This window comes from Apus apus, chromosome 22 (genome assembly GCF_020740795.1).
Source record: "Apus apus isolate bApuApu2 chromosome 22, bApuApu2.pri.cur, whole genome shotgun sequence".
NCBI lineage: Eukaryota > Metazoa > Chordata > Aves > Apodiformes > Apodidae > Apus > Apus apus.
The window spans coordinates 2,608,369-2,621,793 of NC_067303.1; the positions used below are offsets into that span (position 1 = coordinate 2,608,369).

The following is a 13,425-nucleotide window of genomic DNA, read 5'->3' on the forward strand; positions in this document are numbered from 1 at the left end:
TGGTGGGGTGAGAGGGTGGGCAAGAGGCTCCAGTGAGGTGGAGGAGGCATCTCTGGGCTTTGGTGTGTGCCAGGAACAGGGTGAGAAGAGGGAGGCTGCAGGCTTGGCTTTGCTCTCCACCTGTGCTTGGAGCCTGGCCTTCTGACTGAAGCCAAGGCTTTCTGCTCGGCTGCCTGCATGTGGGAGAGGAGGGGTTCCCATCCCTGCTCTGGGCTTGTGGAGACAGGAGCTGCTAGAGGAGGGAAGCAGGAGCAGATGGAGAGGCTGGAAGAGCGTCAGGTCACTGCAGTGAGCCTCAGCCACGGGGACCCCAACCAGTGCTTGTGTGAGGAGGAGCAGGGTTGGCAGGGTGGCTGGAAGGAGCTTGGGCAGGAGCACAACCCTCCATCCCTTCAATAACCCACCCTAGCCAGGGGTCAACATGTGACTTTGCTGGGAGCTTTTTCCGTGCTTTATTATGTATATAGATTGGCTCGGGAGCTTTAAGAGGCAGGGAAGAAAATAGAATAACAACTTGCTGATCCCAGGGACAGAGGAAGCATGTCTAGGTGATAAGAAGAGATTGTGACCGGGTGCTGTGAAGGGCAAAAGCACTTATTTCACTGCTGCCTCATGCGTTACCTGAGCCCCGTTGCTTTTCAAAAGCACTTAAATGCCCATATGATAGAGGGAATGCTTGGATTACACACTCTCTGGCCCCATTATTATCCAGGGATCTCCAAGCCAATGCGTTTCACAAGAAAAACCCCAACAACCTGGTGTGGAGGAGAGAGGAAATACTGCTTAGAGGTCCTTAGGGATCATCTCCGCTGAAGGGACCAGTCTGAGAAATTCAAGCCACATCTGGCTCCTCGTGGTTCCTCATCTCCTCACTCTGGCTTTGGAGGTGAGGATGGAAAGGCCTGTGGTGGTGCAGACGTGCTGCTGGCTGCAACCCAGCATGTTTCATGGCATTTTAATGGGCAGGCCAGGGCCAAGCACCAAATATCCACCCAAGTTTGATTCAGACCCCTTGGGTCCAAGCTACCAGTGCTGTGATAGAACATGGCGTAATGGTTTTAAGCTGGAAGAGGGGAGATTTAGGTGAGATATCAGGAGGAAATTCTGGAGTGTGAGGGCGGTGAGACCCTGGCCCAGGTTGCCCAGGGAAGCTGTGGCTGCCCCATCCCTGGCAGTGTTGAAGGGCAGGTTGGATGGGGCTTGGAGCAGCCTGGGCTGGTGGGAGGTGTCCCTGCCCATGCAGGGGGTTGGATCTGGATGGTCTTGAAGGTCCCTTCCAACCCAAACCATCCTATGATTCTATGATAGCTGAGGTCCAGAGCATGATATACTAAAACCATCCCAAAATTTTGTTCAACTTGAGCAACTCAGCTCTCAGGTTTTGCTCAAGTTGTAATGCAGCTGAGAGCAGGAGCTGAGATCTTGGTGTTCAGCCCAGGCTGAATCTATTGCTTTTTTAATGTCGATAATAAAAATCTGCTCACATTTAATTTATTATTATCGTAATATCATTATGGAACAGCAGTAAAATTGTTTAATTTCTTGAATGTTTTTCACACCAGAGAAGGAAGATGGTGCAGGAACTCGGGTACTTGCCTAGCAAATCAGCAGAGCAGTCCTTCCTGCAGACCCACCAGCAAGGAGACAGCTCACCCTGAGGAAGGACACAATCCCTGAAGTGTAGGGCAAAGTCCCCATGCCACAGCTGCATTCAACCTTACTGTTAACATCCCTGCTACCACAGCCTGGCATGTAAAGCCCATTAAACCCCTCACAGTCATTAAGGTTACGCTGTGTGAGACCTCCCAGAGGCTGCCGTGCTCTTTTTCAGTGCCTCCAAAGTTAATTTGCATCCCAGCCCCTGCACCAGTAGTGAAGTGGACTGGGGAGAATATAAAGAGTGGATCTGAGGCTGAGTGGTTCAAACCTTGCTTGGGGACATGGGAATGGAGGGCTACAGGGCTGGTGGAGACCTTTGGGAGGAGCAAGAGTGGCTTCCACTACTGGGGACAGGAAAATAATCCCCTTCAGGAGCTGTCTCTTCTAGGTTTGCACCAGGTTGTCTTCTTGGAGGGCTCAGGTTGTTAATGAGGCTGGGAAAAAGCTTTCTACCTCCAAAATATCACTTGAGAAGTGCAATACTTAGCTGGGGTGAGCCCTGCAGATGGGAAGGGAAGGAAGAGCTGACAGAGGGGACAAATGGTGGGAAGCTCAAGGTTGCTCTTTGGAGATGTGTCAGAGCTGGCTTTCTCCTGAGATAAATTTTCCTTGCTCCCTTGTGAAGCTGAGTGAGCTGCTTTCCCAGCTCCACTTTGCATTTCTTTGCCTGCCTGTGGGAATATGAATGTCTGTGGAGAGAAAGACAAGTGGTGGGTTTGGGCGGGAGGCAGCAACCTGCAGCCCCCCGGAGAAGCTGTTTTTGGACTCAGAATGGGGCCTTTGGCTCGGCTCTGGTTGTCTCTGGGTTTGTAAAGGAGCAAATGGGAACAGAAAGGTCCATCAGTGGTGGGGCACTCTGACCTCTCTGTGCCTTAAATCACTGTGAAGCTCTGGAGCGAATCTCTGGAGGCACCAGTTTAGGTGGGTATCGGCACCCTGAGCACTGCAGGTGAAGTGCTGGCATTGTCCTCTTCGGACACTGAAAGCACTTGTTTTCTGAAACTGCTGCTGTCAGCAAAGCTAAAAATAGTGTGAGGGGAACCAGGAGGGGCTGGGGAAGGGAGGGCAGGGCACCCAAGAGCCACACACTGATGGGTCACCTCTTCACCTCTCCCCAGGTGCTCCGTGGATAACCGAGTCACCCGAGTGGCCTGGCTGAACCGCAGCAGCATCCTCTATGCTGGCAATGACAAGTGGTGCTTGGACCCTCGGGTGGTGCTCCTGGCCAACACCAAAACCCAGTACAGCATCCAGATCCAGGATGTGGACGTGTACGATGAGGGCCCCTACACCTGCTCCGTGCAGACAGACAATCACCCCAAGACATCACGTGTCCATCTCATCGTGCAAGGTAAGAGGAAGGGAATTTGTAGAGGGGTTGGGCTCAGTGCTTTGTTTTCTGTTATTCCCTTTTACCCTGCTGTCTTCTCCTCCCATTGCTCCTTTTGCATCTAAGACAACTTGGTATAAAGTTTGGCAGTTTGAAAAGTCCCAGAGAAGCAGGACAGTGACCCAGGTGTGTGAAATCGCATTTATCCAACTTTCCAGGAGTTGGGATGAGGCTCTGCTACAGGCAGCTCTGCCTCCTGAAGCAGTCACTGGCAAACCCATGTTTGTTGTTGTTGTATTTTGATGAGGTTTTTTTGTTTCCCGTGCTGGAGGCAATGCTTGAAGTAAAACTTGTGTTGGGGGAGAAGAGGGAGCTGGCAGATTTGTGTACTTTGCGGGGGTGTGTGTATGCCTAGCAACAATATGTGTTTGTGTGTTGAAACTCTCTACTTCTGGGAGGAGGAGGAGGAGGAGGAAGGCTGGCATGGGGCGGTGGAGCCTTGCCCAGGCTGTACAGTCCATGGGGTGCACACGTGCTCTCTGAACAGGTGTGCAAGTACACACGGGCTCTCAAGAGGGGACGTACAAGCATGACCACACACGATGGTCAAGCAGATCAAGGTGAAGACAGTCCAGGGGGAGCTGGTGCGGTGGGACATATGGGGCCCGATGTGCTCTTAGGGAGGCAGCCTTGGGGAAGATGAATGGAAAATTTCTAGTCCCTTCCTAGCAAGCTTTTTTCCTCCTTCTGCTGTGATTTGGCCAGAAGCCCTTTTAGCATGACACACCAGGCTGAGTATTGGAATCTCGTCTCGGGCTAATTTTCGAATGCTGATGGGTGTATTGATTTGGAAACAAGCTGGGTTAAAAAGGCATTGGTCTTGTACACAGAGTCGGGTTGAGCTAATCTGCCGTCGATATGCCAGGCCTGAGCATTATTGACAGCCTAATGAATTGAAGGGGGGAAAAAAACCCAAACCCAGGGGTTTTTTTCCCCCCCTCCCTCCCTTTCCATTTTCTCTTTCCTCTTGGAGCAATCAAACAAGCTGAACAGAGCCGGACTTTCTCCATCTCCATTAACGGCAGTGAGCGAGCGGATGCATTGCCAGCCGGGGTCCCTGCTGGTTATCTTGCAATCTGTTATTACCTGCCTGAGTTTCTTAAGCCAAAGTCGATCACCCACAAGTTGTGAAGTCACTATCAGGCTCTGGAATGAGGCAGGACAATTTCCATCTGTTCTTTTCTGATTCCCATTTCCTGACCTAAATTTCCCGTATCGCCAGACATTCAGGTCCATCCCTCCCGTGGTTTGCTGTATCATTAGGAAGACACGTTTGGGTGCTGGAGAAAAAAAAGGTCACATCTTAGCTCCTTACAATTTAAGTACTGGGGGGTTCAGTGATGGGCTCAGTCCTTTAAGTCCTGAACATCCTCACTGCTGCCAGCAGAAATTCCGGCTCTCAGGAGTGGGGCCCCTAATTTCAAGAACTCACCTTGGGTGAAAGAGAGCATAATGTGCAGCAATGGGACATGAAAGTGAATATCATGTCCAATTAAAGGGAAGCTTGCTTTAATGACCCTGATTAAAATTTGTCTGGGGTGCCAAGATTAACTCTCCTTGGAAAATGAGCCCAATAAATATGCAATTTGGTATAATCCTGTCCTAAAAGACATCCAGCTTGTGGGAAGCAGTGCTTACTCCTCCCTCCTAGGAAAGCAGGGTGTCTTGAGAGCCAAGATTTCAGGGATGTGCCATGTTCAGGGTGTGGCTGTGGGACATTTTGCCCCTTCCTGCAGCCTGATGGGAAAGAAGAGGAGAGAGGAGGTGGGGCAGGGTCTCTCCCCTTTTAAGCTGGGCTAGTCCTGGTGCAGCCAGAAAGAGGGAGGTGTGCAGGTTGCTCTAAGCAGGTCCTGGCTTACCTCCTGCTCCAGAAGAGGGCCTGCGGGCACAGCTCTGGAGGCAGAAGTGCTCCAGCCTCTCAGGATGCAATTAAATTGTGCCCCTGGGCAGGCTGCACTCTCCAAAGGGACTGGCTGGAGGGGCAAGGAGCTCTTCCCCTTCCAGATGGGATTTCAGCAGCCTGCTCCTCCAGACAGGCATAGTGGGTCTGTATCAGCGAGGGTCCAGACACCCTCAGCCCATGCCCTGCATGCCCCTGCTTTTCCCCAAGTTTAGGGGATATTGCTGAGAAATGGCCATGGATGAACGGAGTGAGGAGCTGGGGCATCCCTGGTGTCTGCCAAAGGCTACTGGAGGAAGTGGTGCTGAGGGTGAAAGAACAAAAAATAGAAGAGGAAACATGGGTGGCAGAAGGAGCTTCCTTGAGGGTATGAAGGCTGGGGGGTGGACTCTCAAGGCAGCCAGAGACAATCAGCTAGAAACTACCAAGGATGTCCATGCTGCAGCAAGGGAGGTGCTGCACACTTATTTCTAGGTTGACTGTATTGATGCCAGAGATCCCAAAATAGGTGGGCAGAAGGCACCTCAAGAGGTAATTTAGCCTGTTCCCCTTCAACAAGGCAGAGACGTTGCTGGCAAACACGTGTGAAAGCTATTCTTGAAAATCTTTAACAAAGCAGGTTCTTCAGTCTCCCTAGACCATCTATTCTACTGCTGCACTACCTTTATAATTAGAAAATATATAGCTAATATCTAACTTAAACCTTCTTTGTTGCAAATGAAGTGGAGTTTTTCTCAGCCTATTCTCAGCAGACCTGGGGAACAATAGATCAGTGTCCTCTTTGTACCAACCTTTTGCCTTTGGGAAGGTTGTTACTGTGTTGCCCCTTAGCCAGCTCCTTTATGAAGTGATGCAAAGCCTGTTTCTCCCACCTTTCCTCGTTGGCCAGGCTTTGTCAGTCTTGAAATCCTGATACAGAAGGGAAAAGGTGATTGCTGTTGATCCAGGAATAGCGGGTCTGAGCATCTCTCCTTCCCTCTGCACTAATGTGGGACAAATGAGCCCAGGAAGGAGACACAGCCCCTTGGCATTGAATGCATCAAAGCTCAGACCTGCTATTTTGGGGACTGCTTTAAATGGGGTCAGGCTCAGTGTTGGTAATGCCAAGTTGATATGAGCCAACAACATGGCTGCAAAAAGTACAAGGAGCATCTTAGCACATGCATGTCCCCAGAAAAGAAGCTCACAGACCTAAATTGAACCGCTCAGGGAGGATCCATGTCACCTGCAGGGCCTGGAAGGTGATCCCTGCCTGTCCTGCTCGCTCAGCCCTCATTTCTTCTTAGGAGGAGTTGCTGTAAGATCAGACAAAGCAGAGGGAAGCAGCGCTGCCCGTGTTTGCAGGAACCTGCCTTGGACTCTGGGAAGAGTGAGGTGCTTCTGGGTGAAAATCCCAAAGGGACAAAATCTGGGAAAGCCCCATGTACAATAGGCAAGATCTGGACTTGGAGGGAGGCAGAAACCTGGAGCAAGAAAGAGCATTTAGACCCTGGTGACCTCTGAGGAGTGATGCTTTCCCTTCCCCTCCTCTCCTGTATCCCACCTTGCTTTCCTTAGCAGGTCCTGCTTCTTGTCCCAGCAGCAGCACCTCAGGCGCAGCCTTCCCCTTCTCCCCAGTCACTGCAGGACATCTTAGCTATTTAAGCTGTTTTTTTGGGTTCCTGACTTTAAAGGAGAGTGGAGGAGGGTGTCTGGAAAGCTCTTATTTGTATTGATAATAAGCCGTCTCCAATGCGCGCCTGCAAAACACTCCCACTGCCTCGGAAGATGCATTAAGGAAAGTTGGCCTTATCTCAGAGAGGGAAATGGACTTGGGGAAGGAGGCACAGTGCCTGCCAGAGCTTAATCTCACTTAGGCACACAAATTTGCATGATAGAAAATGGTGGAATTTTAGTGCTTAGAAAGAAAGAAAGAAAGAAAAAAAGGAAGAAATAGTAAGAAAAAATAATAAGGCGCGCGACTGGGGGATATTAGCGCTTTCCAGCTTCTTTATCAGTTTCTCTGGCCCTATCTGACTCTTTCTGTTGTCACTGGAGCAAATAATCACCCCTCCCCTTTTGTTTGGTGTAAATGAGTTTTCCCACTCCTTCCCAGGCCCAAGTTAATCTGCAAATCCCTGCCTTTGTTTGGGAGTTAATTACCTGCTCACCCAAGTCGGGGGACTGTGGGCACAGGTGACAGGGGGCAGACGTGGCGCGCAGGTGGCACTGCAGGAGCATCACTGCCAAGGTGTGATAAAGCCACCAGCGGGCCTCTGGTGCCTGAGCCAGCTTTGTTTTAAGTGCTGAACTCTGCCCAATTAATTTTTCTTTGATTCCACAAGCCCCTTTCGTTTGTGGGAGAATTTCTGCCTTGCACGGGGGCATGCGGGAAACACCTGCCCTGCGTGGGAGGGAGAATCTGTTCCTGCAGTCATCATTGCTCCTGTCCAAAGGCCTCCAGGTGGCTTGCAGGGAAAACTGAGTAGATGGGAATGCACTGCGTGTGCCTGAAGGGTTTTTTTGGCTGGAGATGCTCAGAGCCTTCCTGACCACCCTTTGTCCAGGAGCTCTGGCACTGAGCTGGACCCTGGGCTTGAGCCTGTCACCTCCACCACCAAAGGCACCAGTGCTGGGGGTGAGAAGGGGTGGAGGATTTGCCCAGAGCTGTTTGATAACTTGGTGGCAATAAGGATGTGTAGACGTCAGCCATGTACAAAGCCATGGGCTGGAATTTCATCCTTGGTAGAATGCTTCCCAGCAGAAACCACAGGAGCTGCTTCTGGTCTGGGTTTTTCTGGTGTATCCACGTTTTCCCCCATGAGAGCAGCTGTCCCTTCTAGAAGCAGAAGCAGGTTTAGATAATGCTTTCTGAAAGATACGCAGGAAACTGGGAGAGCCCCCCCAGAGGAGTGGAGGGGAGGAAACTGGTGACTTGAAATCAAAATCCCCTCTCTTTGCCTGTGCTCCAGCTCCTTTGAGTGATGTGTTCTGTCTCCCTTTTGTTGCTAATCACCGTCCCTCTGTCAAAGCATCTTTTCCTTTTGTATCAGAGCTATTGTCGAGGACTGAAGGTCTCCCACACGCTCTTAAGCACTGTCCTAGTTGTCAGCTTTGTATCCCCGTTCTGCTCTTCCTCCCAGGAGCATCTCTGCTGCTTCCACATCCATGGCTGCCCCAGGGTCTCTCCTTCTTCCTCCCAAGGTTATACCAGCCCTCACTTCTCCACAGGGGCCCATCAGCTTGTCCGTGCTCCCCCATGGCATGACCACATACCCGGAGTGAAGCTGGACAGACTCCCTCTGGCCTCCCCCAAGTCACTTGACCTCTTTGCAAATCAATTTAACATCTGTGAAGCAGAGATAATAATTGTCACCTACTTCACAGGGGGGTTGATGAGGATTAATTCGTTAATGTCGACAGAGGTCTTTGAAGATGGAACACACTATCTGAGAGCTAAATGTTATTATTAATTAGCAATTATATCGTGGGGTGGCAAGGGGGGAAAGCCGAGACTCCAGAGCCCAAACTGGAAACACTTGCTCTGGACAGCTTTGGGCTGCCCCAGTTAGGTGCCTGCTCTGCTGTTGGTGGGACCCAGGCACACTGTATCCCACTGGGAAAGTGTCCCACTCCTGCTGCTTCCCGGGGCATGTGGGTGAGTCCCACTGGTGAAGAGTGGGAGGGCTGGAGGGGTGAGCAGTGCTGGGGTGTGTTAACTGCTGTCATCCTTAGAAAGAGAGCCAAATGGTATTGGGGAGGTGCTGATGAAGGGAAAGCATCCTCTATGCCTGCCTGGCACCCCAGTGCCAGACCCATGAGAAGAAGTATCCTGTTCCCTAGGAGAAATAATTGGCAGCAGAACAGAGCGAGGGGCAGGAAGAAGCAGTGATTCATAGGACACACAGACTGTTCCCATTTCCTCCGTGTTTTTCTTCCTTGCGTACACCAAAGCTGTGGCCAGTTTCTGTTTTTCTCCCCCATGAACTGCTAATGCTGTGATCTGGGGTGTTATGGGGCTCCCCCAAGCACCACTGACAGGAACCCTTTGTGGTTGGTCCCTGCAGGCTGTGCCATGGGGACAGCACGCCAGTGCCCACCAGGACCATTTCCACCCCTGTGGCTCTGCTCCTCCCCAGCTGCTCTGCCTGTGCTTTTGTGGCTGCAAGGAGAGCTCAGCCTAGCTCTTTGCTGCTCCCTCAGAGGCAGGTGGAGGTCACCCTCTCATCACCCCTCTTCTAGAAAACCAGAGCTTTACTCTTCTTTGAAACCTCTCTGAGTGAGTGAGCTCCCAGTGGCCTCATTCACCCCATTCCTCTCCAGAGGCTTTCAGGGAGAGCTCACCCACCTCACCTAGAGCTATTCAACAGCAACTCAGCCAGTTCCTTCTCTGGAGAGGGTGAAACCAGGTGCACTGACAGCTCCCTGAGTGGGGCTGGAGGAGGACTTGAGTTGTCTGGTCTCTTGGTCACCCTCTGCAAGTGGGTCCCCCTCCTTCCTGGAGGATTTGCCAGCAGGAGGGGTGGCATGGCAGCACCCATGCCTCAGGGATGCATCTCCCTGCTGCTCCGTGCGGTTTTCCAAAGTCCCATCATTCAGCGTGATAAAACCAGTGGTGGTTTAATGAGGTCACTGCAGTTTAATGTTACTGCAGTAATCTCTTTTGTTTTACTACATTAAAATATTTGTGGTGGAACGGTCAGACCACTGTAATGCGATATCGCTACCTTAATGTCATTGTTACCACGGCAACGCTAATGGCGGCTCAATAACATTATTGCAATTTAATCTTACGACAATAAAATTAAGGGTAGAACAGTGAGACCTCAACAATGTAATGTTACTACAGTAACAGCATTGTTATCGGGATCGCGGGAACGGAGTCAACTCGTCGTGGTGTAATATCGGTACCAGCGCTTTGCCGTTGCTACGGTAACGCCGAGCATCCGCCGAACGGCGCGGCAGGGGATGAATGGGAGGAGACGTGGCTGGCGTGCAGGTACTACAGCTACCCCAGGGTTGTCAGCACAGGAAGGTTATGCTGCTATAAATTCACCTTCGTCGCCTAATTCCGCAATTGTGGGGGTTTTATCGGGGTCTTTCTTCTTCGCCCTCCACTGCCGGCGCTCGTCGGAGCGGGTCTGTTGTTTTAGCGGTGGTAACTCTGCAGGGAAGGATTTAAAGCGCTGCCTCTATCCAGTTCCAGATCCTTCTGCCCAACGTTTTATAGCATGTGGCTGTTACGGAGCGATAACGTTTTATATTTATGTGTCATCTTTCATCGTGAAGGATCCCAGCACAACCTACAAATTATTGCTGCACTGCAGGGGCGGGCGGGCGACCCGGCGTGTGCTGCGTGCCCGAGGAGGGGGTTTCATCCAAGGGCATCAGAGCTTTGCTGCCCCAGAGCAGCAAGGGAGAGTCTCCTTTGTTTAGAGGACTTATAGGGAGTCCCCAGAGTTGTTGAGATGGGGCAGGTCTTGGTGCATCCTGAGCTGCACGTCCCAGGCAGCACTCACCATCGCTTGAGTGGGCACGGGGAAAACTGCCTCACCCTTCCTGGCTGGCAGCACAGCTTGTGTCAGGGCTGGAAAGGCTTAGTCTGGGGCAGTAGGGCAGGGAGACAGGGAGGTTGCTGCTGCAAATGGTGTTTATTGTTGCAGTGCTGGTTGTGGCACAGCTCACTGCAGCTCAGCATCGGGCATCGGCGTTTTGTGCAGCCCCAGGCATGGGAGGGGTGATGTCGGGTACGGCTCAAGGGCTGCGGGATTGAATGTCTTGGAGCATCTGTTGATCAGACTCCCTCTTTCAGCCCCGTTTCAGGGGGTTCACCCCAAATCTGAGCAATGCAGAGCGTGGCTGCTGGGCTGGCTCTCGCTTTGCAGCAGGCACAGGTGACATCTCCGTGCCACGCGCGGGCTCGCTGCAGTTTTCTCCAGCCTCCAGGGGAGGGAGTCTGAGCTGCAGATCTCTTCCCAGCATCGAGGCCACATCCCTGCCGCATCCACGCCTCGTCCCTCCCGGGCCCAGCACGCCCGGGGATGCACCTTTGCCACGCTGGCTGGGTTCGATGCTCTCTTGCACCCCTGAACTGCCTTCACCACCTCCTCTCCTGCTTGAAATACAGGGTTGGATCCTCTGCTTTGAGCCCCTGTGCTCCTTCTCAGCTTGTCAGGAGCTCTCTGTCTCTCAGCAGCTCTTCTTGGTGCAGTTGAAACCTAAATTTGGGTGTGCTGCTGCCTCCCTGCCCGTGTTTCATAAGCCCAGGCTCCAGCCCTAGCACAAAGCTGGGCCAGTGCAGCCAAGCAGCTGCTCTGCTCCTCTCGTGCATCAGCATTTGATCTCTCTCCATGGGTATTTGGACTCTGACCACTGCAGTAATTCCTTGTTTGTCCTCTAATAAAAGACCTGTGAGCCCCCTTGACACCCAAGCTGGAATTGGTGGGACCTGGGGTGTCCTGCCTGCCAGCTCCTTGTGGCAATCTGGTACTGCATCCATCCTGCCAAACCCACTCCTTCGGGACTTACATGTTTGAAAACATGAGCAGCAGCTCATCTCCTATTCAGTGTTTTTCTCCATCATTTGCTTTATTAAATATTGATTTTCTGTTGCATTATTAAACCTTAAGTCCTGAGCATAAATTCAGAGTTGATACTTTAATCTGGCTCTTCTTTTTTGGCCTTTAGAGCTGATTTTTCTGGCCAGTCCCCCCTGAGGCGAGTCCAGAAGTGAAAACCTGTTGCAGAGGCTTGAGGACTCAGAGAGCAGGAGCAGAGGGCTCTGCCCGAGGGAATTTGGGCTGTTTGCTGCAACCTTTGCCATCCGAGGTGTCCATGGGTATCCTGGCTTGCACTCCTGCACAGACCATGGGTGGAAGGAAGTTGGGGAGGCCTCAGCCAAGCTTTTCAGGGCAATTTGCATATTCCTGGCTGGGGGAAGGATAGAGCCCTCTATTTTTATTTTTTTTTAGTATGGAGTGATTGCAAGCTGAAAGGGAATTTAGTGTGTGGGCAGAGGAGCAGTCAGGCATCCCCCACGTGCCCTGCTCTGTTTGCTCTCTGGGGTGTTTTGCTGCCCTGCAAACCCAGCGTGCCGTGCTGAGGAGCTGTGCTCTCTGCCAGGGAGCGGAGCCGCAGGTGGTGATGTCTTCTCCTAAATCCATCTCTTGATCTCGATCCATCTTGCAGCTCCTGGGTGACACTGCACAAAGCTGTGCTTTTCCACCCTCCAAATCCCCAGCGAAACCAGAAGTTGGCCTCGGCCAAAACTCTAAGCAAAGCCTGAGGGATGCAAAGGTGGGATCGCTGCCAGGCTCCAGAAAGCCACTGGATAGGTGGGAGTGGTACAGGTGGCCACCGGCGTGTCCTTGGTAGCCAAGGTGGGTCATGCTGGCTGGACCTTGCTTGCTGTCCTTCCCTATTGCAGAGCTGCATGCAGCCACCCCCACGCTGCCAGGGCCTCATGCTGCCAGCAACCAGGTGTCTGAACATCTTTCCAGAGCCAAGAAAAAACTCTGCAGCCAAAAGGGAGGAGGGGAAAGCAGTGTGAGAGTGCTGGCAGGTTCACGAGGAGAAAAAGAAAGACAAAAAAAAAGAGGAGGAAAAAAAAGAAAGAAAAATAAAAAGCAAGGGGAGGCTTGTGAACAGTTTTTGGATACCAATCCAAACGGGGCATGAAACCCATGCCTGGCAGCTGGCGTGCTGAGCAGTGATTTAAAACCAGGCTCCCAGTGGCAGGGAAAGAGGCAGAGGGGGAAGCAGATGTGAACACAATGCTGGAGATAAAGGAGAGGCCAAGGGAACAGCTGCTGAAGAGCTGGCCCAGCCCTGCTACCTCCTGCAGCAGGCACCGAGTGCTAGGAAAGCTCCAGTGAATATCCACGAGCTTAAGGATGGGCTGGAGGTGGATGCTGAGCCCGTGGGAGGGTGAAGGGAGGGGTTATGGAGAAAAACTTGTTATTTTCCACACTGTTCTTGCTTGGGTATGAAGAAGAAGTTGAAGCTTGGAAAAGAGGAGTTGCACTAAAAAATCTGGAGAGTTTTGGTGGTGTTTTGCCCTTTTGTTCCTGTCTTCTCTGGTGTTGGAGGAGAAAGAGGCTTAACAAAGGAGAAAGGGGAGAAAAAGTGGAAAGTGGAGAATAAAAAGGCAAGGACCTTTGGAAAAGATATGGGATAAGACAGTGGATGTGGCAGACCCTGTGTTGGTTTGCTCTTATGTGAAAATGCATGAGATGAACAGGTCTCAATCCACCCCCTTGCTACCAAGACCTCCCCACCACTGAGCCCTCTGAGCCAACAGGTTCCCTGATTTGTACCCGGGGCTGTCCTTTCCCAGACCAGCCTCAAGCTGGACATCACAGAGATGTCTTCTCCATGCTTTGCCCTCCTTGTAATCCCTCCTCCTTGCAGACAGTCTGAGAGCTTCAGTCTTTGATCCTCCTGCTCTTTGCAAACACTTCTCTCCGCTCATGGAATTAAATCTCTTGTAGTGTTTTCC

General features: G+C 51.7%; 1 protein-coding gene across 3 annotated transcripts in view; it reads left to right on the plus strand.

The window, feature by feature from the left end:
- The window catches only part of NTM (neurotrimin), a 334,211-nt gene that overhangs the window by 281,535 nt on the left and 39,251 nt on the right, over window positions 1–13,425 (plus strand). For all 3 annotated transcript variants that reach the window (XM_051638361.1, XM_051638363.1, XM_051638362.1), the window contains one exon: window positions 2,778–3,010. In XM_051638361.1, coding sequence (XP_051494321.1) covers window positions 2,778–3,010 — 233 coding nt within the window. The remainder of the gene's footprint in view (window positions 1–2,777; window positions 3,011–13,425) is intronic.